General features: G+C 34.3%; 2 protein-coding genes across 2 annotated transcripts in view; both read right to left on the reverse strand.

The window, feature by feature from the left end:
• Positions 1 to 24,522, reverse strand: part of LOC125656182 (uncharacterized) — a 374,718-nt gene that overhangs the window by 228,505 nt on the left and 121,691 nt on the right. The window lies entirely within an intron of this gene.
• On the reverse strand, positions 74 to 5,526 carry LOC130047788 (uncharacterized). The gene is made up of 3 exons (XM_056143255.1): positions 5,470 to 5,526; positions 1,839 to 1,903; positions 74 to 825 (listed from the first exon to the last, which is right to left on the reverse strand). Exons 1-3 carry the CDS (start codon positions 5,521 to 5,523, stop codon positions 378 to 380), a joined length of 567 nt encoding a protein of 188 aa, XP_055999230.1. The 5' UTR covers positions 5,524 to 5,526; the 3' UTR covers positions 74 to 377.

Below are 24,522 nucleotides of genomic sequence, written 5' to 3' on the forward strand. Positions count from 1 at the left end.
CATTTTCGAAGGAACGTAAAAAAAAAAAAAAGACCGATGAACAAAGAAACTATACTTGATATTTAGTGGCTAATTGTAATCGTCATTTAGGGCTAAACATTATGCCTAAACATTGTAAAGGAGATGGTGGTTGTTTTAGTAAGCAAACATTATAGACCTTCCAAGTTTAGTTAAATATTTATCTTACGTAATAATACTCTTACTACCAATGAATGAAATATGTACAAATTCGTCAAAAATTTGAAATCTATACGTGTGTACATTTTGAATGAAATTAGAATTTACAGAAAATACAGAATCACATGTCTAGAAAATGAGTACACACTAGAATACTAAAATTTCAATTGTCATAATCTTCTCGAGACATTTCATAAAGATTACGAAATGCTAGAACCACCTCCGAAACTCGAAGCAACGGAATATCTCAGTGCTTGGAAAGGATTCTTGATGCATTCTTTTAGTTTTTCAATAACTTGAATTGAGACGGCCATGCCTGTTTTGCATTTCATTGCGAAGTGTTCGCAGTTATTCTTTAGGGCGTTATATCCTCCCCATTCTTTTGGATTAGCCAGGAGTTTCTTGGCGTTTTCTACCACTTCATAAGGAGGCAGACACTGATCGTCTGGGTATGTAATTTTTAACAATCTTCTTTTTCCATATCCGGTGAATTGGATCAAATCCACTTGCCTCACCCTCGCATTTGCTTTGTTTTCTCCACCGTATTCGATTATTCCTTCCGTGTGGCTGATGAAGATACCGTGGTGATAATAGTCAATGCCATGCATCTCTCCTTCAACTGCCAGCTGATCACCAGGCTGTAACGCTCTAAATAAAAACGGCAATATTGGTGAAATTCTGCCTGTAATGTCATTCTATTGTTTCAGAGTTCCATTATTTATCAGCAATGGGGAGTTTTGGACAACTGCTTAGTCATGTTCTCTTGAATTCCGTTTTATGATTTTTTTTGATAAACAAATTCTCTCTAACACAACTCTTTCACTATGGAGCTTTTAAGTTCTCACAAAATGTATTGTTGAATATTTTCATTGAAATCCACACGCATAAATGGGATTTAAACCTGAGACTTGTCGCATAGAATACAAAAGCTCTATACTCTGAGCCACTGAGCCCGAACGAAAAGCATTGAACAAATTAAACAATAGATATTTTATATGACAAAACACTTTGCTAGTATTAGGTATATACTTAATTGCATTTTGTCAATCTATATAGATTCTCTATCAGTTAATCATAGTTAAGTTTAAACTGAGGATTTTAAGTCAATATTGCATACAGGGAACTTTTTGCCACGTTTTATTTTTGCCCTTTTGCTCTTCTTGTCATTGGGTGAAATTAATGTTTCTATCTAATCTCCCTTTTAACACAACTGTATCTTGGCGAATTCAAAACGGAGCGAACTCGTCAGCAAGTGCAGAAAGGCGAAGGTCACCTTTTATCCTTGTACCCCTCAATTCTTTAAAGGGAAAGAAACTTGACCCCCTAACTTTTAAGAAATGTAATGATACTAGAACATTAACCTATACAAAAATCGTTCGAGGTACATTTAACAGATCCAAACAGAAAGGTAATTGATAAACTGTTCAAAATTGTGTAATGAACCGTCATTATGAAGATCTTTTCAGAAAATTGTTTGACTAAGTATCGGATTTCCCATGTTATTTGGCATTCGTTTCAATATGGCCTATGTACAGTAATACGAAATCCTCAGGGTCAAATTCTGTGCAACAACTTCACAATAATCATTCATTAACACATTCCTAACTCCAATACTAAAAAAATGATAATTATGAATTTAGTGTATACATGATACATATTACCTGTATTCCGTCACGTTTTCCGATGACATTCCAAGGTCTTGGAATTGTGTATTTGACATCTTACCCTGAAATAAAAACAAATTACGAATTACTGAAGAATTTTGAAAAAAGTGTCACACGACTCATTTGCTTTTTTTAAACAATGAACTTACTTAACGTACTTCATTTCTCTGGATATTTCTAGCTTTTCGTCAATGTACATCTTGTTCAGATTATGTAAACTTGGGTGCATTACCAGCGATATATATTAAATGAAAATGAGAGAAAATTCTGTAAATTTCAACGCAAAATCAATGTAATTTTAATTTTAAAATATCGTAAAAAGATATAACAAAATAAAAGAACAGAACAGTAATTGGGATGTGATGATATAGAAATATCTTATGCTTCTTGGTTTTTGGGAGTTGAACTATGTTCAATCTCCCTGGGTCATCACGCACTTTTCTGCGCGGTAATTTGTATTGATTTGTATAGTGGTCGTCAGCGGGGGTTCTGTGTCAGCTGATTTACTCCTACGTAAATCAACATAAACTTTTATAAACATCCGCCATTAAATAATCCATGTAACTTTTCTGAATTAATCTATTTTGATAATTGACATGTAAGTAAATGCAATGATATTGTATTCAAATCAATTTGAATACAGGATTTCGATCAAATTGATACTGATATATATAGAAAAATAAAAGATAAGGTTGAAAATTGTCGTTTGTAGCGCAGCGTCACCTATAAACATTGATAGGGAAACGAACGACAACTGCACATAATACCTATTGACACCATGGCGCGAAATATCGAATATGGTGCGAAACCTCAGAAAATTTACAAGAAATAACTCTACAACATTGCGTATGTGTATATGTTTTTTTTAATGTGATATAAAAAATGCTTGATGTTACATGTATATTGAATTAAAATATGTCATTCCCAGTCAACAACTTTCGATTGGGATCGGAATACGAAATAAAATTTCTTATATCCGGTTGCAAAGTGAAATTGCTTCATGCTTCAAATTATTGAATTACGTAGTAATTGCACGTTACATATTAGAGAACTGTGTCTTTTAATAAAGAAAGTCACAAAATAGATACAAAATGAGTGTACCTTATTCATTACTGTTACCGAGCTTTCGTCGACGAAAATCTCGAAATGGCGTGTTTCGCTGCGCTTGATGACGGTAAGGTCCACATTTTCTACGTGAGTAGTGTGATATTTGTTTATGAATTTTTTGTGCATACATGGTATGTTTCGGCTAGGAATAATGGAAACTTTCTCACCTATGTATGTAAAGACATATTAATCTCTATTTTTAAAAATGTAGAACACTTTTATCAAATGACAATGTTTGAAAACGCTTAGAGCCCCGATGTCAGAATTTCCTTTTCCAAGACATCAATATGTCAAATTCATTATCCTTTTTTAATAGTATGTACCATATTTTGTACCAGTTATCCATTTTGAATCCCCTATTACAATGAGATTTTGCTGCACTCTGTAATGTTTGAGTGGATGTCATGAGTGTGTGTCAAACAGAAATTTTAAGAGCACGGGATAAGGTGCTGCCATGTATGACTTCACTACCAAAGTTTAACCCAGTTGCCACAATGTTGAATTTATGCTGCAAAAAGGATTGGAAATTGCTCTGGTCAAAACACATTGTTTATTTGTCTACAGATGAAAGAGACATGAGGATTCTCCCTCACAAACTGAAAAAAAAAATAGTTATGGATCTTGTACATGTATAGTTTATTAATCACTATAGATTTCCAACATCACGAGTCTGATTCCGCTATATTCTTCCCATTCTGTCAGGTTCATTCACCCCCTGTTTTAGCCACAGTATAATATCCCAAATACCTTGGCAATAAATAACATTATTTGACTAGTGTTTCATTTTTAGCGGAGTTGCGATGAAGTCGAACTCGGCTTATGATCTGATGAAGTACCTTTGGGCGGGCAGGCGGGCACGCATCAACATTTCATTTCCGCACTATTGCTCTTGAGCAAATTATAGGATCTCATTCAAACTTAGATGGATTGTCACCCTTAGTAAGATGAGAAAGCCTATCGATTCTGGGGTCACTAGGTCATAGGTCAAGGTCACAGTGGCTATAAATAGACTGAAATTTGGAGAAAATTTTGTTTTCCGCACCATAGCTCTTGAACGAATCATACTATCTCAATCAAACTTAGATGGATTGTCACCCTCAGTAAGACCAGGAAGCCTATCGATTCTGGGGTCACTAGGTCAAAGGTCAAAGTCACAGTAGCTATAAATAGACTGAAATTTGGAGAAAATTTTGTTTTCTGCACTATGATTTTTTAACAAATTATAGGATCTCAATTAAACTTAGATGGATTATCGCCCTTGATGAGACAAAGAAGCCTATTGATTTTGGTCAAGGGTTAAAGGTCAAGGTCACAAAGGATTTAAGTCGGCTGATATTTATCTACGCAAAATTTTGCTCCCTGCTTGATAATTCTTGCAAACTTTTCTGCCGGTTCCCTCTATGCCCATTCCTTGCGCAACTCGGCTTGTGCATTTCTGATGACGGACAATTTTTAATTTTTTTGCATTTCATTTATTTTGAGTTATTATACAATTATTTACCATTCCATTGATCCTCTACAGGACTGTAGTATACTCAGGTGACAGTTTAGCATATTGGACTACCTTTTCAAGTAATGAATCCTTAGAATTAGCTACAACTAGGATTAAACTTGAATGTATATATACAGGGGAAAAACTTCTTCATAACTGCAAGGCATTGAAAACCATATTGATTTGAATGTTTGGGCCATAATATGTGGTCACATTTTTCATGAGAATATAAAGGGGTGAAATTCTAGAAAACAACAACACGACTTCAGTTACTCGAGGAGCGTTGTGGCCCATGGGCCTTCCATTATCCATGTTTGCTGTTGTAACGCTTTGAAAAACAACAATTGATTTGTATTTAAAATCATGATAATATTCAGTCATTTATCCCCCTACCCTTCCAGTGCTATCTGTTCTAACTGAATTTCCACAATGTTCAACTCCCACGAGTACTTTAAGTACTTTGATTTTTACTTTGGTCTTGAGAGGGGTTGTGTTATCCAATTTACATAATGATTCAATTATCTCTCTTTCAAAACAAAGTAATATCAAAATAATAAACTATAATCAATTTTCCCTCAAGAAGATTTTAAGATGAAATCAATGCAATGCATTTCTCATGGTGATTTTTTTCCAGTTTAACTTCGTCGACTGCAAAGTATGAATAATTTGTATTCTTAATTTCTTACAAAATACACATTGTAGCAATGCCTTTGAAATATTCACAAATGCTAATGAGTAACTGAATAATCTGAATAGCACATACAGTATTTTACTCACTGACATCTTGTTTCAATTTCAATTTTCAAGAAAGGATGAAAAGCAATCAAGTATATTATGATATAGTATTTATTGATATTTTCTATTTTGATACTGCTTCCTCATAATATGGGCATTCATAATGAAATAATCACTCAATATACAAAACGCACTTCCTTTTGATCTCGTAGATTTTATATTCCTTAAGTTGATTAAAATCATATCTAATAAAATTATTGTTGATTTTGAAGACAGAAAAAAGATTGAACTTACAGTTTCAGAGACACCTTGTCCTACGTAGGTTATCTTGTGCACTGTCAAAAACATTGATCACGGTATGTACATTTACTTAGTCATAAGAATTTCGTTCGATGAATTGTATTTTCAATGACTTGGTCATATTTTTAGATTATAATATATTCCATTAGTCAGGGTTATGAAAGTCCCCAAAAGAATTATTTGTTTACGAAGCACCATTTCAGAATATGAATAGTTTCGTTTTCGGTCACGCTATAACAACGCGTGTCACTAGGCAGCAATAAAATCAAACAAAGAACCATTGAAAAGGATCATATAGACCTTGAAAGAGGTTCGCACCTGATGTTTGGAGTTATGTCCATTTTTAGGGGATTATTTTGTTTATTTCTACTTTGAAGGAGAATTAAGAAATTAAAAAGAAAAACTGGGGTCACGATGCTTATTATTGAGCTACAGTGTTTTAAACGTGTCAACACAACATAATCAACACAAATTTTTGCATTTGTTAGACGAAAAAACTTTATGATATCAAATTTGAGAGTTTAAAAGCACATATTAGGAGTAATGTCAATTTCTAAAATTTCACCTAATTTTCAAGGTCCTGTCTTAAGATTTAAAACGGAACTTTAAAAAGTGGGTGTTAGAGATCAATCTTTAAATTATGGGCGAACATACTGAATTTTTATACCAAAACTCGAGTAAATCAATTTAACCCTTTCTCTACCGGCACATTTTAGAGGTTTTCAAAGAGTAAATGACAATATTTTAAAATCCATTTACATCTGCATGTATCACGATTTTGGGTAGGCATATCACAGAATTGTGTTAAGAATTGGACAGGGAACAATTTTTATAAAGTTTGTCATGTTATCCCATGACCTCAAGGAGCTATACGGGGTCAAAATTCATTTAAGTGCAAATTTTTGCAATCTGTTTTTTCTCTGGAATACATGTATTACGACCTCTCTCACTAGATTACAGTCAAGAAAGGAAATTCTAAATGTATGAGCTGATGTCTTTTTTTTTTCTTTTTTTTACAATTACATGTACTGCAAAAATATCACAATCAAATTAATCAATTTTGTAAACAAATATTTTTGGTTGGTAAGTAACAACACACATTGTACAATATTGACCATAATTTGCCTTTCTGCATCCATTCGACACGATTTAAACATAATTAAATTTTACGATGGTTGGTAAATGTCACATTATTTCAAAACTATAATCTTGAACTAGATCTTAATCATTTTAAAATGGATTTTAAGAAAAACTATAATGATGAGAATTAAGGTCAAAGGTCATAAAATGGACATTTCGTACTTTATATACATGTACATCATTTTCTAATACTATGACGTTTTGCATTGATCAGGATCTATAAATTGATTGACGCTATTGTTTTCCGGGTAAGAGAGGTATGTTATTAACCTCCAGCTACCCCCGACTTGGGTACTATACCTATTGGTGAAATTCTTAAGTTGGATATTGGTTTGTTCAAAAAAGGGGCCTGCAATTCTTCCTAATTTTACTTCACTTGTTATTTTTTCCTTTGCAGCCTCTGGGAACTGTAGGACTGATTTAAATTTTTTGATTCACCCCCTAGTCTTGGACCTTGATAGTCAATTCGGAAACCAAACTGAAAACCTTGCAATAATTGATTTGCCACCTCATTGTTTAGGTATTTTTCCAAAAGAGGTTTTAAATTTTGAAATTTTATTGGGATATAGCCTAGCTTCCAGATATTAGTGATTTCCCCTACCCCATCTATATTCCCCCTGTATTTTGATATTGGCCTCTGTATTGACATTGACCTCGAAATGTCTTGTACCCCTTGGGGAATTGTGCTTGCCCTTTCTTTGAACAAAATGTCATTGGATGTGGGGCATTGCATTTCAGACACAAATGTAAAAAATTGCATGGAGCCCTAAAACAAAAATCTTGGTAATTATAGGTATAACATTTCTTCTGACTCTGGTTTTGTGAATCAGCAGCCAGAAACTTAGTACTTAGTGTAATGTACAATAACCACAATTCAGGGTCAACTACCCCCCAGTTTCCAGATGGATTCTTTGCAAAGTTTTAACCGGAATTGCTGGTCATACTCCTTGGACCTCAAACTGAATGACCTCGCTGCTGCTAGTCGAATGTTTTTCATATATTTCAAAAGATCCAATGCCTTGGTTGGATGGGCTATCAAGTATATGCTGGCATATACATATTGTATGATAAAAGCATCCGTCCATTGTTGAATATTGCTAATTTTCTTAGAAGTTTTGTCCGTAGTTTGCAATTCCCCATTTACCATGATAATTGCTTGTTTTTAAGGTTCATTGGAGTTAACCAACAATCTGGCTAGATCAACATATTGCCCATTAATAATCTTGTTTCTCGTATCTTGCGACACGTTCAGCCCTAAAGTATTGTTATAACTAATGACGATCTGAGGCGTATCAGAGTTTTCATTCAAAGAAAACGGACTTTCAGTTTCTACTGTACCTTCTTCGGTGTTTGGAGTTGGGTCCTGCGCCATGTGTCCCGAAGATTTATCCCCGGTTCCCCGACCTCTGCCGTTAGCCTGATTTCCCTCCTGCTATTCGTCGCTTGCGTCATTTTGATTTCTCTCCAGCCTCTTTTCAGGCTCTTTTCAGCTATTCTTTTTGACTTCTTAATTTTCTGCATGTCTGATCAAACTCTAAACACGAGGTTTCGTTACCTTGTAATATCTAACAACATCGACGTAATCTTTTGCGTTTTCTGTAATATTTGTGCATATTATTTCACCTACGCTATTAAATGACTTAAAATTGAATCAATAAGAAAATACTCAATAGAAAATTTGCACTTTTCCGTGGTGACGCGATGATCTTTTTTTTTTTTTCAAAAAGGAAGAACTCTAATACCAAAACCAGTACATGAAAGAATTTCCGGAAATAGCAATTCCTGAATTCATTAAAGGACATGTCCCACGTTCGTGAATTATTTAGAAACTGAAGTAACTTTTTATCACAATACATATAAATAATGATCTCCCAGTTTTAAAACAAAATTTCAGGTTTAATTTAACATTTCAATCGACTCAAATCGACTTCCTGATTTCGAAATCTCTGCTAATGAGATAGCGGGTCACGTGATACCGTCATATGCAACAATCGCATCTCTCGCCGATCAGCTTATTGTGAAGAAACCTGTTATTATTTAACTTCGTTTGATACCAGTGTGGTACGGGTAGATATTTTTTTTTACATCAATGACGAATTTGTTTTATTAGATGTTATTCCTTTACATTAAAACTGTTCAACAAGAAAACGACGAATGAAATTTATTGATATAGTCTACTGCATATCGTGCATACTGACATGCATGTACACGCATTTACATTACGTTAACATTTTGTTTATTTGCATTATTTATAATTTACAAAAATTATGCCTTGATGTGAATATTTTACTTATAATCCACGCGTCTATCAAAGGAAGTAAACATGGCGAAATCAAAATAAAAAACAATTGCTAAAAATAATACGTGAATTAGGTAGGGCATTTTACCTGTCTTATCAAATATATGTTATATATATATATATATATATATATATATATATATTTAAATCATGAACGTAGCCCAGGGGTCTTTTTAAAAACAATTGAATTATGAAAAATAGCAGTTGTGGACAGGTCAATGCTATCAAAACTCTAGAACACATTGCTTCCTCAAAATCTAAAGAATACCTGTAGGTACTGGCTGTTATTGTTATCAAAACCGTGGTCTACAGCTACCTGAGAAACATGTTTTGATAACAATCACGGCTAATGATGACCGGCAGTCTTTAAATCTCGAGGAAAGCCATGGTATACCTGAGTTTTGATAGCATTGACTTGGGATACCACATGGATTATGAATTACACAATCAGTAATCAAACAATAGCAAAAAAGCACAAATAAGTTATTGAGAACTGTTACAGTAGTAAAAAAAAAACAAAGAAGAGATATTTCTATTTATAATTTATCACGGCTTTATATTTATAAAGAGAGAGAGAGAGAGAGAGAGAGAGAGAGAGAGAGAGAGTTATTGAGATATTTCTATTTATAATTTATCATGGCTTTATATTTATAAAGAGAGAGAGAGAGAGAGTTATTGAGCTATTTATAATTGATCACGCTTTTATATTGATAAAGAGAGAGAGAGAGAAATGTGTAAAACTGTAGCAATAATAAAGATAGATGAAATAATATGGCATGGCAATAGTGTTGCATCTTATGACAATAATTACTCATTTAGTCAATCATTGAGAGTAAGGGAGAGAGAAAGGGGGGGTAGACTAGCTATGTGTCAGCTACTGTTTGGGATACCATCATTACACAAACATTACGTCCACAGAAACCCTAAAGAGAGAGAGAGAGGGGGGGTAGACTTCGTGTCAGCTTCTGTTTGGGATACCAACGTTACACAAACACTACGTCCACAGAAACCCTAAAGAGAGAGAGAGAGAGAGAGAGAGAGAGAGAGAGAGAGAGAGAGAGAGAGAGAGGAGGGGGTGTAGACTTCGTGTTAACTTCTGTTTGGGATACCATCGTTACACAAACACTACGTCCACAGAAACCCTACAGACGCCCCATATTGAGGGGTATCTTGATCATTCTTAATTTGGTTGTACATGTACACAAATCTACTTGGATTTATTCATTCTCTCGAAACATGGATATTTACCTACAACACCCACGACACCAGGAAGTGCCCGGAAACACCGGGTAATATTATATTTAGGAAATTATTTATATACGACATATAACAGTTTAATTAGAAGTTTTAAAAAGCACAGGTTTAGAAATGGGCTAAACCTGTTACCTGCAATACAAAAATATGACCAAGTTTGAAGGTTTGCGGAAATAGAAATGCGGTATGCATGTAGGTAGAAATTTTAATTTTTGTTTTGCACAAATCAAGACACTAAGCATAATTTTTGATAACCTGAGAAGTTTCCTGTGTATATCATAAAAATATACACAACAGCCGATCTCTAGGCCAGGTAAATCATTATTACAAACAAAATTACCGTTTCCTGTGTGTTTATTAGGTGTGGTATGGTATAGACCATTACAACTATCATTACAGATAAAATTACCGATTCCTGTGTTTTCTCGTCGCTCAGATTACAAACAACATCAGGCATGCATTGAAAGCTGGGCATTTTCACAAAATCGCCTCTTATTTAGAATCACCAACACGCAGTTTGAACTTGACACGAGCGATTTGAAAACAAACATTGTAACATTGACAATAAAAATTCCAGCACATTTAAATAGTATCAATAGAAAACCACAAAATCCCGTAACTCCGGGACTTTGAACAAACGAAGAGTTACATGTACATTTAGGCCTGGCATGCATAACTTTTAAGTCGAATCTTTGCCCCTGCAAACCCAGTCGCCTTCTAATTCTCAGGATCTCGGTCTAGCTGAAGTTTTGAAAAGTGTTCTGAACACAACCGTCTAATATCTGTAGCATCAAACGTGTGTATGGTCCATGCCATCCTCCGAACTGCATCCTTTGAGGAACTAAAATGATTAAATCGGCACCCTTTCTTCTGAATATTGGTGCAACCGTATGCCGCACAATACACCATAGTCCATTAATTGATGAGTAAATACATAGATAATGCTGTTAAAGCGGTTTTATAGATGAAATAATAGGATTATCACCTAAATCGCCACCGGCTTACTACGTGCTTTCTCATACCAGTTGTCGCATATGACGTCACAGTAGTATGGCGCGTAAATCTCCGATCGAAATATGCATATTGCTGTATTTGAATTTCAACTCGCAATATCTCTGTAAATATGCTCACAACAATTTTTATTGTATTTAGTATCCTTTTCAACTATAGTATAAAGAATATTTTTCATAAAATTATGCAAGTTTTAAAATTACGGGACAAGTCCTCTAAAATTATAACTCAACTTTTGCTTCATGCTGTAATAAATGGATTTATTTTTTAATCAATAAATCTTATCATTCTACAATATACCTTTATACCGTATTAATTGATCATGAGAAAATTGACACACATCTCGCTTGCTTGAGTTTTGCTCATGCATAAATGAAGTTGATAACTGATAATTCAATTTTATAATCATAAAAATCAATCAATATATGTTGTAAAACAAATTCATAAATGACAGAAGAACATTTGTCATTCAGTGAAAAACAATCATCTGTATTTCGAGAGCCATACACATGTAAACATGTCATGCACAGACAAGTTTTTCTTGAACTGTATTCAAAGCAATGGATATAATCTGTTAACATTAAACTAAATACTTGAAATATTTGTTTTTCAAAATAGATTTGGAATACCCCTACTATCTCACCATTTTCGTCAACAAAAAACAAAAACTGAATGTAGGCCGTTTCAAACTGCCATGACGTCATAGTGACCAAATTAGTATCTATATAGGAAAACGATCTGGTGTATATTTTTGAGCCGTAGTAGAATAGAAATAAAGTTCTTGTTTTCATATATCTTGCAGGATAACCCCCTTGGTCTCGAAATGTTGTTTGAAATAGAAAAGTCTCGGCTTTTATATTTCAAAACATTTCTAAACTTGGGAGATTATCCTGCAAGATACACGAAAATGCGATCATTATATCTTAAATATACTTTTCGTCGTACTTGTATAACTAGCGAACAAGCCGTTTGTGCAATTAACAGGGGTCCAACTTTTAATTTTGTATAGCTTATAGGAGTTATGAAATTAATCACTGTTCCTTATCTTTACTTTTTCATACCCTATACCCTATACCTGTACATATATATTATTACTGCATATGTCAAGATGCATTAGGTATTCAGTTAGGTAAGTACCCTGGGGTCATCCCAACCCTATTTCATGATTGTTGAAATATATTTAAAACATACGTGTATGCTCGACGCTTGCGGCCTTTGAGAAGAGAGGGGTCTTTATCGTGCCACACCTGCTGTGACACGGGGCCTCGGTTTTTGCAGTGTCATCCGATGAACCGCCCCATTTAGTCGCTTCTTACGACAGGCAAGGGGTACTGTAGATCCATTCTAACCCAGATCCTCACAAGATTTGATTTGTTTGATCACGAGGGGGACTTCGATAATGGTAGAAATGATGTGTGGGAGATTACAAACTTTCCGTTTCGCTAAATGTGGATGTAGTTCTTGGTATATATATTTTTTCGTTTTAGCGTTAGTTCTTCCAAGGGTGTACAAGTATGCTTTCAAACAGGTGAGGGCGATTTGGGGGGGGTATATATATATATATATATATATTATTTGAAAGCATACACTTTTGGTTGGGATAAAATATCCTACGATATTTCCGCTTATTCCTCACCTACATGTATGGTGCCAAGGGCCCATTGGATTGGATGTATTTTTTTAAATTCATTACATACGTATATATATAAATACATACACGATATTACTTTTCAAAAAATGAATATATAAGACATATACGCATACATATAGATACACATTCATATACATAAATTTGATATTCATAATACTATATCAAATATATACAAATATGGTAGAGATATTTTGTTAATAACCCATGCTGCCTGTGGGGAACAACCTTTAACACACAGTGTCCTTATTTTCCCCTCCAGGCAGCGCTAATGAAGGACAGACCCCTTCAGATAGTCTGACTATTTTTAATTATTATCAACACAAAGTCATAGAAATATCATAAAACCATTTATAATTGAAGTTCAAATTCAGTGTTTATAAGTCTCATATTTATAAGTCTCGTGTTTGCCCAACTATCTATTTTGTATTGCTTGTAAGAGTTATGAGATTGATCACTGTTCGTTATCTTCACCTTGCATTGGAACATTGAATTTGTTTTTACAAAATAGGAAATGTCATTAATATTGTCTTCTTTATTTTCATATCTTAGCTTCATTTTTATTTTATATATGTAAAAAGCTGTATATGATAATAAATGATTTATTGAAATGGTAGTTTTATTCACTTCACGAAAAAATCCTAATGTAACATGTTTCCATTTTAAATTTAATTTCAAATGATTTTCTAATTTCTTCTATATCAATTGTACGTTTCTACACTCAAAGATTAAATGTTTGTGTCTTCGAGTCTTTGGCAGGACGGGCATTGATTAGATACATTATTATTCCATTTGTGAACAGATGTATTATTATTAAGTAGATTTTGTAAGAGTTTATAATTAAATTCTGCTAATTGCTTGTCTTTGATTTTAGTGATTTTTGACTGATAAATATTTGTTTTGTTTTCTTCAAAATTGAAATTGAAGTTTTTTGCCCAAAATCTCAAAGTAGGGTTTAATAAAGATTTTTTTTTTTGGATAAAGATATATCATATATTGTTTTGCTTTTATCAAGTTTAGGGGTATTCTTCTCTTGTTTTCTAACAAAATGTTACTTTGTTTTCCTATGTTTATATAGACTCCTTTTGAAGTATCGTGATATTGTTTGACAGATTCAATAACCCTGTTCAGTGTGGTATATTAGCAAATCCAGTTGGACTGGTTGACAAGAATGTTACAAAAATAATTGATATCATGAAAATTTCCGTTTACGTCAAACAGGTCTTTAAAGTATAAACTCCACTTTTTATCCAATCTGCGTAGAAAAGAAGTTTACCATTAAATCGAATCAAGTTATTTAACCATATAGTTTGGGACAATACATCGACGTCAGTCATCTTTTTTATTTTATGTGTTTTACTTTTGCATTCATTCAATGTACTGAGTACTTCGCAGTAAAATATTGGTAATTATTTGAAAATTTGTTTTATTTCATCAGCACTGGTTATATTTGTCTTTATGAGATATTCGGGTGTAATGAATCTTTTAAGAATACACGAATTAAAGAAAGATTTTAAAGATGATTGTTTTTCATTGAAAATCCTTGTTAGTCAAGCAGCCTTGAGTGCTTTTAATTTATAATCAATGTCAACAATACCTATCCCTCCTTCTTCTTGTTTTCCAATTAAAGTATATTTATATCTTTTTATCATTTCTCTTTTGCCACATAGAAAATTGAAGATTGTTTTTTTATTTTCTTTATGGATTTTGTTCTTAAATATTGCAATATAGTTGCACTATAGTATAATTGTGTTAATGCTAAAGTATTAATTACGGTACATTTTCCATATAAGGTTAATTTTCTTGTATTCCACATTGTAAGTCTTTTTTCTAGTTTATGAATTTTTTCTGTCCAGTTTTTATTGAAGTAACATTGATTAGCATAATGACATATATCCCTAAGCATTTCACGGGTGCATTGGTGATATTGATACCATATAATTTATCATATCGGTTTTTCAAAGGACCTAATAGTATTCCATCAGATTTCTTTTATTGACTTGCATTCCTGATACCTGACCAACGTGTTCAATTATTTTAATGACTTTTTCTATAGATCTGATATCCTGTGAAAAAAAAAAAAAGTTCTGCGTCGTCTGCATGTTGAGGTATTTTTATTTCATTAGTCATAAAGTCATTACTAAAGCCATTAACCTCTGGTGAATTGTGATTTTTTTCCGACATTATTTCTACGATAAATAAAAAAAGCAATGCTGAGATTGGACATCCTTGTCGAATGCCTTTGGTCATATTACAGGTCCTAGACATCCATCCATTATTTTTTTATGCGATATACAAGATTTGTATAGACATTTTTATCCATTTTATGAATTGCTCTCCAAAATTAAATTCATTAAGGGTGTTGAACATGAAGTTCCATTCTACAGAATCGAAAGCTTTTTGAAAATCAAGAAGTAAGATTGCTCCTTCTTTTTCTTTTTGTTTCACAGTATTCAAATAATATCAAGTAAAAGTCTTGCATTCTCACCGATATATCTACCTTTAATGTATGCGGATTGGTCTTTACTCATTAGTTTATCTACAACTTTTTGTAATCTTATAGCGAAAATTTGTGCTAAAATTTTATAATCCCAATTTGTAAGACTAATTGGTCTATAATTTCGAAGATCATTTTTTCCTCCTTTTTTATGTATAAGAGAAATAATTGATAAAAAGTCATTTCCTCTCTTTCAAATGTTGTAATTAGTGATTTATAAAAGTAATTTTTAATGTCATTCCAAAATATTTTATAGAATTCGAGAAGTATCCAATCAGACCCGGAAGATTTAAAAATTGTTGTTTTTCATCTGTTTTATAGCTTGTGCACATTGGGAAACCGTTGGAAGATCATCACATATATCTTTTTCTTGATTGGTTAGTTGAGGACATTCACAATCCTCTAAATATATTTTTTTATATTTTCATCTGGGACATGATTTGTTGAATACAAGTTTTCATAAAACTTGCAAAGTGAATTCATTATATCTTCAGTTTTATTTATTATTTTATTGTCTTCTATAATTTCATGTATTGTATTTGTAGATTGGTTGGTTTTTTCTTTCTAGTCTTAAAAAGTAGGATGTGTTCCTTTCTCCATTTTCTATCCAATTTGCTTTAGATCTAATAAATGCACCTTTAGTAGTTTTCAAATTGATTTAATCTAATTCGATTTCAAGATATTTTTTCTTTTCACACCTATTAAATGATGTGGTGACAGCTCAATTGTTTCTATTTCCTTTTCTAACATTCTAGTTCTTTGTTTTCTATTTAGACGTTTTTGTTTTGAAAAACTTATCGACAATTCTTTGATAATAGATTTCACTTGTTTGACTATTAATTATATTTTCTAAATCTTCTTGTTTATCTTTTCACACTTGTTTTAACTTGGTAGTGTAGTTTAGATCTGTTAATAGCGAGGTATTTAATTTCCAAAAAGCTTTACCCCTGTTTTCTTTATTCATTAAAAGGTTTAACCTAATTGATAAATGATCCGAGCTTCTATTACCTTGTGTATTTGGAGGTTTTCTAAGAAAGACATTTGACATATCGAACTCAAAATTTTCAGACATGAACATAATGTCTATTCTACTTTTAGGTATTCCATTCCCATCACACCATGTGAATCTTTCTCTTTCTTTATGTTTCTTTCCATGTATCGACTAAGTTTAGATATGATAGCATATCTTTTAAATGTTTTGAGCTTTTATCTTTATATGTTGATTGTGATTGATGTCTATCCTGTTTATCAAGAATTGTATTACAATCCCCTGCAAGTATGATATTGTTTTCACTCATTACTAGCTTAAAAATCCACGTTTTTAATTTTTTGAATAATTCTATTCTACTTTTATCATCATTGGGTGCATAAACATTTTCATGTGTGATAATTAGATCATTGACTTTAATATTAATCAAACGTTTACGACCATCAACAGATCTCTGTATATTTATGATGTCAAAATTAAACTTTTTATGAAAAAGAATGGATACTCCTTTGCTATGAGCAGAATCAGTATTAGACTATGTGGATGCACCAAACCATCTTGAGTCATACCTAAAATTATTTTTTTCTCTCGCAAAAATCTGTTTCTTGTAGAAAAATCACATCAATAATGTTATCATTAAACCATTGGTATAATGTATTTCTTTTCTCATAACCATTTAAATTCTTTGCATTCAGAGTATCACACTTCAAATGTTCCATAGCAAACATAGCAGACAACAAAATCGTGTCAGGTATAAACAAGCATGAAAGACTGTTATTTCCTTGACTGAAGCCGGGCGAGGTAACCCAAATTTGGATTTGTTTTTCAATTTTTTTCTGAACTTCTGTGGCTACACGTCCAAGTATCGGTACTAGTACATTTTTTCCAGGCCAGGTTGAAGTTCTTGTGTGCATGGATTGATCATAATTGAGATCTGTAGCCAAAAAATCATCGTAGGTGGTTTCTGCGAAAATGACATTTTTGGTAGAATTTTCAAAAACATCTCGGAAATTCTCAACTTCTTCCGATTATTTCGAAATAATCTCCTCCATGATTTGAACCCGTGATGAAATCCACGTATCCGATGTAGTGACAAAGTTGCCAATTCTTTTGGCTTCGAGTGACGACTTAGCTGCTCGGATTTTATCGGCCGCCATGAGATCGCCGGATCCTATAGCTTTTACACGCTGGAAGGCCTGTTCTGACGAATTGAATTTTTCACCAAACACAGATATTTGGCACGGATAGAAATTTGAAGGAGCATTTTCACCGCCTTGGAATAGGATATAGTTATTGGGGCATTTTTAAACATGGACAGAGCATTGTTTATCACCCGGGGGTGCCCCGGTTGAAGGCAAACTTTGAATATAGTTTCTTCCTAGCATTCATTGGTGGGGTGATCAGAACTCCAACAAATTCGGCATTTTTGTTTGGGGGGTTTTGGTTTACCGTAATGATAAATGCGGCACTGCATTCCTGCGCAGTAACTCGTGCGGGGGAGAAATTTATTATCTGGAAAAAGTTCTAAATAAATGTATCTGTTGCCAATTAACACACCAGTTATCTTGTTTGTCATCGGATTTCTTATTTTTTCATATTGTAGGTCACGTTTTGGGTTAGCACCTAGTTTTGTGAGCATTGCCAACATTTCCTTGTCATCGGGGCACGCCGGACACAGTCACTTTAAAGACCCAATTTTAAATTCGCACCCCCAAATTGTAAGCTGCCTGTTAATCAGACATTTAACAATATATCTCAGATGGAGTGACATCTGCAGATACTGTGGTCTGGAGGTACCCCAATTTCAATATCATTGTAATTTTTTTCTCCCCTATATTGAGATTGATCACTGTTAGTTATCTTCACCTTTCATACATGTACATGTATTATAAATTACACAATCAGAAATCAGGAATACAACCATTATTCAAACACTATGACCACATAAACTCTGCAGAGGTCCCAGAGACAGGTCCTGTGTATATCAAAACTATTTTTTTTTAAAACATGGACACGTAGATTTCTATCATGTTCTGTCTTTGTGTATTTCTTAGAGTGCTATGGGTTATAGGAATTAACACCTTGGTAGACCCTGGTCACTCCAGGTAAATAATATATATTGAGAGCCTACATTTTCACTGACCGTACGGTCATGAGATGGGTTTTTAAGAACTCTATCTGCGGGTGATTTTGTTCCAGTAAAATAGGGATTTTGCTCGTACACATTGAAGTTTTGATTATTGATATCAACCCCTTGAGTTAATAGTGTTTGTTTACTTTCATCATTTGTCAGGTACATGTATACACGCCAAAGATCGCGGTCAAGCTGGATGCAACGTACCCTGTCCCCAACTGAGTGAATGACACAGGTTGAAAGTCTGAAATTCGATTGTTTCTATTCATTTCAATCTCGTTATTTTTTTTAAAAAATAAACTAGCTTAGATAAGGTTTTGACATTGCAGAAAGACAGGTAAACACAGGTGAACACGTACTCACCGCACAGCAGAACTGTTCACAAAAAGATCTCCAAACTTCTCACTATATGTAAAGTAGAATTCTGCATAAAAACAAGTTCATATATCAGCGAGAACGTCGCGAAATCATATGGTGAATCTGGAGACCAACTGACCATGAAAACACTTCGATTATTGTCAAAATAGACGGAGCAGAGTAGGCCACAGCTTACCTTAGCCCAGTCACGTGACTATCACGGGTGATGGCGATTTGAGTACATGATATGGATTCCATGGCTACAATATAACGTGGGAAAATTGTCCCACGTCAGTTATTTATACGATGACTAAAAAGGTTTTACTCACAGAAGGATATCATAAATAAATGTTTTCATACATAGCTTGAGCATTGCTTCCGAATTTCAAAAATGGTTTCAAATAAATGCCTAATAGATTGAGTGATTTAAGTTAATATATCAAGAAAAACAACGTTAGCGTAGTCCTATTGTCTGTAAGTTCCCTTTATCTAATATATTTAACGATATCATAGGATGATTTTATTCCTTAAACCACAATTTGTAAATCGCCTTTCCCTAGTCTGAATTCCTCCATAAAACCTTTTTCGAGAATTAAAAATATATTCATATACATGTAATTCATATTACTCCGTTTACTTAAGGTATGATTTAAAAAAAAAGTCTACAAATATTTAAATCTGCTCTAATGAACTAGACATTTATTATTATTATTTATTTGTATTCCCATGTTCACCGTATACAACGTCACATTCGAAGAGTCGTCACTGTGGAGCATGAGAGCTCAGCCCCGAAGCGGAGAAAACGCAGTATCACTATGAGATTGATTTTCTCATAAACTACACCATATTTCTGCAAACATCATAATGCGTAAAGTGTGCCAGATATATTTTAATCATTCAAATTTGTCACCGAATTACTTACCTCAAACACTTCGTTCGCGTTTCACGATTAGGTCTACAAAGTTGAAATTGTTGATTTAAACCCATATTTTTCGGTCATTTAATTTCTCTGCCTACTTGATTTGTTCGATAGAGAGTATGTTTATCCCGTTACCATGATTGTTGATGATTATATCGCACCTGTTCCAACCTCTGGTGTATCCAGGGGTCCGTGTTTGCCCAACTATCTATTTTGTATTGCTTATAGGAGTTATGAGATTGATCACTGTTCATTATCATCACTTTTCATTGCCCCTGTAGACCAGTTTAAAACTTAGTTTTCTACCGTTATATTCCAAGATTCCATGAGAAAAGGACTTTACACTTACCGGAGATACATTAGTGTTTATCATTTACCAGAACGTATCATATATAGATCTTTTTTTTTCTTTGGAAAGAGGGGTGGTAAAAAGGACGAGAAGCTACAGCTACATGTGAGGTTCTTTGTTCCTGAGCTACCTCCGTGCACTGTGCAATGTGAAAAAATCCAGTTAAAGACCCAATTTAAAGTTAACGCCCCCCAAATTTACCTGTATGGTGATCAATGGTAGACCGCCTGTCAATCAAACTTTTAACAATAGATCTCAGGTGGAGTTATATCTGCAGAGACTGTGGTCAGGAGGGACCCCAGAGAGATGTTTTGATAACAATAACATCCCATATTTACAGGCATTCTTTAGATCTTGAGGAAGCCCAGTATACCTGGGTTTTGAGAGCATTGATATATCTACAAGTGTTATTTTCTCGTAATTCAAATTTTAAAAAAAAAATTCCTCTGAACAATGCAATTTTAACATAATTATATTTCCCCCTATATATACATGTATTATAAATTACACAATCAGAAATCAAACAATAATTTGTCCATTAATTTCTAAAGCTTGTAACTTATTGAAATAATTTATATTATTAATTTATGATAGCTCTATATTTATATTATAAAAAGGTTCATTGAGCCAATGACTGAAAGTAAAGGAGAGAGAGAAATGGGGGGGGGGGGGGTGTTACAAGCTGTGTGTCATCTAGCCATAGGGATACAACCATTAAACAAACACTATGACCACATAATCACTGCAGACGGCCCTGAGACCCTTCCTGTGTACATCAAAAGTATACACAGCACCCTGATCTATTGGCTAGGTAAATTTCAGGTAAATAACAATTACCATAAATGAACTCCACCCACATCCAGTGATCCGTGAAGAAACCGTACGGTATTTTATTTGGGTCTTTAACCCTATTAAAGCTGCATGCTTTCAACATATTTCCAAGAAAGTGTGCATATTGGGTACTCTTGCACCATATGTGCTGGTAAATCATTACAAATGAATCATTGGATGAGTACAGATCAGGTACACATTTCTTTTCAAAGCGATTGTAGAGCAAACTGCCGCAATTAATGAAATTCAGTGCGGTAGGGTCATTGATCTAATCATGCAAGGGCATTGGCAACGCGAATAGGTTAAGGCTTCCAATAAGATAACACACTTTGTGCCATGATTTCTTCGAAATACCAATATATGATGTCATAATGGAGAATGACGTCAAATCACTGCAAACGTGAGCTCTTGCGACGGGGAGTGTGTCATAAACGTTTGACCTTATTTCAAACTGCCTGTTTAGATGTCAGAACGCTACTGCAAAATTCACGTGTCTGAATTGTATTTTAAAATCTTATATGTCCGAATAATTTAAAATTGTTTGTTTAATTACCCTTGATTGAAATTCAGTGTGTCGAAACTGCTTTCGTAAAATATAGCTTTGAAATGTACTTTTCTTTTATACCAGTTGTTAGAAGTAGAATTGATGATGTGTTTATAAAAGAGTCTAGTGGAGGTAATTAATGAGGGATAATTTGAAATCTTTTACGGAAGTCGTAAGAAGAGTTTGTTCTCTAAACAAATGTTGCTTGGGAAATATGTGTGATGACTTTGTTTGAATACAGATTACGATATTGAGTAGGGAAATATGTCGGTAAGTTGAACTCCTCATGAAATAGATATATTTTGTACGCAAATAATACTACAACTTTTCCCAAGCACATTTCGAGAACACAAGGATACGGGGAGTTTATTTAAAAAAAGAAGTTTAAAATAATTGTTTACTCTGCTGCACTTAAGCGATTTATATGAAAGACTTCAAATAATTATAAATGAAAGTCACCTGATCAACGAAGTCATGTAATAGCATGACAATTATGTTAATGTATAGCCGAGAGAACCTTTTATATAAATTGGCTGTACTTAAGTATATAAATTACAAGTTGAAATCAAAACCGGCCTCAAATCCGAAACCAATTTCAGATGACGACAGAGACGGCACGTCAAGTTGTCGGCACTCATGGTCACTCAGTGCGTTCAGGAACGGTTAGAAATTGGTGGCAGAAGTTTCCGTTAGGGCCACAACGTCTCTATATTGGTCCGCCACTTACGCAGAGACATACCTGATGTCGAATGCTGTGGTCCCTTGCATATAATCGGTTTTGTTTGGCCCATTGGAGACGTGTTGTTCACTGACGAATCTCGACTAACACAAAAGAGGTCAGATGGACATCAATGTATCTATCGACGTCGTGGTGAGTGACATATTCGGAGGAGGGTAAGTTATGGCATGGGCAGGGATATCAAGGCGTGAAAACACCTCTTGTAGTTATCCATAGTCATCTTACAGTAGTAACATATCGGGATCAGGTCTTGAGATTACCCGTCCACTTTCTTATCCATCAACGTAACCTTGCAGCAGAACAATGCGAGACTCTATGTTGCAAGGGTTTGTCGTGACGTTTTTGCTCAAAACAACATCCCAGCTCTTGAGTGGCCACCAGGCAGGAAAATAAATAATGAAAAGAATCCGAAACTACTGAATCGTGACATGAAAGTGTTCCGATCTGTATGAGCAGGATCGAGCGGAATAGTGAGTCATAGTCTTATAAATAAACATTAAAATCAAACAAATTAATTAGATTGATAACAAATTTTTTTCAGATGAACACGAGACAAGTTTACAGCGATCTTTTATATCCAAATCGGACCATCACCTCTAAGGTAAAGATTGGGTATAGGTTGCCTGGAGGGAATAAGAGTATATATTTTACACTAAGCAAGTCTTTATCATTGTTCCTTAGAAAACAAATAGTAGAATTTGAAACTTGCGATCAAAAACAAATAGTAGAATTTGAAACTTAGGAGGAATTACGCCGCCTTTCAAGGGATCCTTTACCATGTTGAAAAATTTCGTAACACCCACCGGAAATATCCCACATACATGTATGGTCCGTCGCACAGTCGTATAGGCTCGTAAACAAATAGGGAAGGTCGCCCTTGTAACAATAATCAGGTTTATGAATGCTGATCTGGTCAGTACGAGAACTCGCTTTGAGCTGCTCTCTGTCAATTCGTGTGTCAACCTCTGGCATACCAGTGACGGGGTCGTAAGTAGCACCCCTAATTCTCTTTTTAAAAATGTAGTAAGCTCACCTGCCTTGGGGCAGCAGGTCCAAAGTGCTGGGAAAGGGTGATGACGACTTTTGACCGCCAAATGGGGCAATGAAAATATGCGGAACGGCCATTTTGGGCAGAAGTATCGCCATTTAAGAGAGAAGAAAAAACATGATTTTGAAGGATACGGAAATGTCCCCAATTGGGTAGGTCGCTATTTGAAGCGGAACTACAGCCATCTTGGGCGGAAACAGAAATGTTGCCATTTTGGCGGAAGTGGAAGGACTATCATCTAAGTGGAAGCTTCGCAATCTTTAGTGAGAGCAGATGGGCCGCCGGGAGAGCTAACGCCGGTGAAAGGGTCGGTTCCCGCTATACTATAACTCCCATTGGAAATGACGTACAGCTAATGACGTCTCAATATGAGTGAACATTTTCGAAAGAACGTAAAGAAGACCGATGAACAAAGAAACTATACTTGATATTTAGTGTCTAATTGTAATCGTCATTTAGGACAAACTTTAATGTCGGACTCCCTAAGTTCTCGCCCATTATGCCTAAACATTGTAAAGAAGATTGTGGTTGTTTTAGTAAGCAAACATTATAGACCTTCCAAGATTGGTTAAATATTTATCTTACGTAATAATACTCTTACTACCAACGAATGAAATAGGTACAATTCGTCAAAAGATTTGAAATCTATATTTGTGTACATTTTGAATGAAATTAGAATTTACAAAAGATACAGAATCACATGTCTAGAAAATGAGCACACACTACAACAGTAAAATTACGAAATGCTAGAGCCACCTTCAAAACTCGAAGCAACAAAATATCTCAGTACTTGGAAAGGATTCATGATGCATTCTATTAGTTTTTCAATAACTTGAGTTGAGACGGCCATGTCTGTTTTGCATTTCATTGCGAAGTGTTCGCAGTTATTCTTTATGGCGTTATATCCTCCCCATTCACTTGGATTAGCCAGGAGTTTTTTGGCTTTTTTTACCACTTCATCAGGAGGCAGACACTGGTCGTTTGGGTATGTTATTTTTACCAATCTTCTTTTTCCATATCCGGTGAATTGGAGCAAATCCACTTGCCTCACCCTTGCATTTGCTTTGTTTTCTCCACCGTATTCGATGATTCCTTCCTGATGGTTGATGAAGATACCGTGATGATAATAGTCAATGCCATGCATCTCTCCTTCAACTGCCAGCTGATCACCAGGTTGTAACGTTCTAAATAAAAACGGCAATATTGGTGAAATTCCGCCTGTAACATCATTCTATTGTTTCAGAGTTCCATTATTCATCAGCAATGGGGAGTTTCGGACATCTGCTTAG

The sequence above is a fragment of the Ostrea edulis genome, chromosome 7, assembly GCF_947568905.1.
Source record: "Ostrea edulis chromosome 7, xbOstEdul1.1, whole genome shotgun sequence".
Taxonomy (NCBI): Eukaryota; Metazoa; Mollusca; class Bivalvia; order Ostreida; family Ostreidae; genus Ostrea; species Ostrea edulis.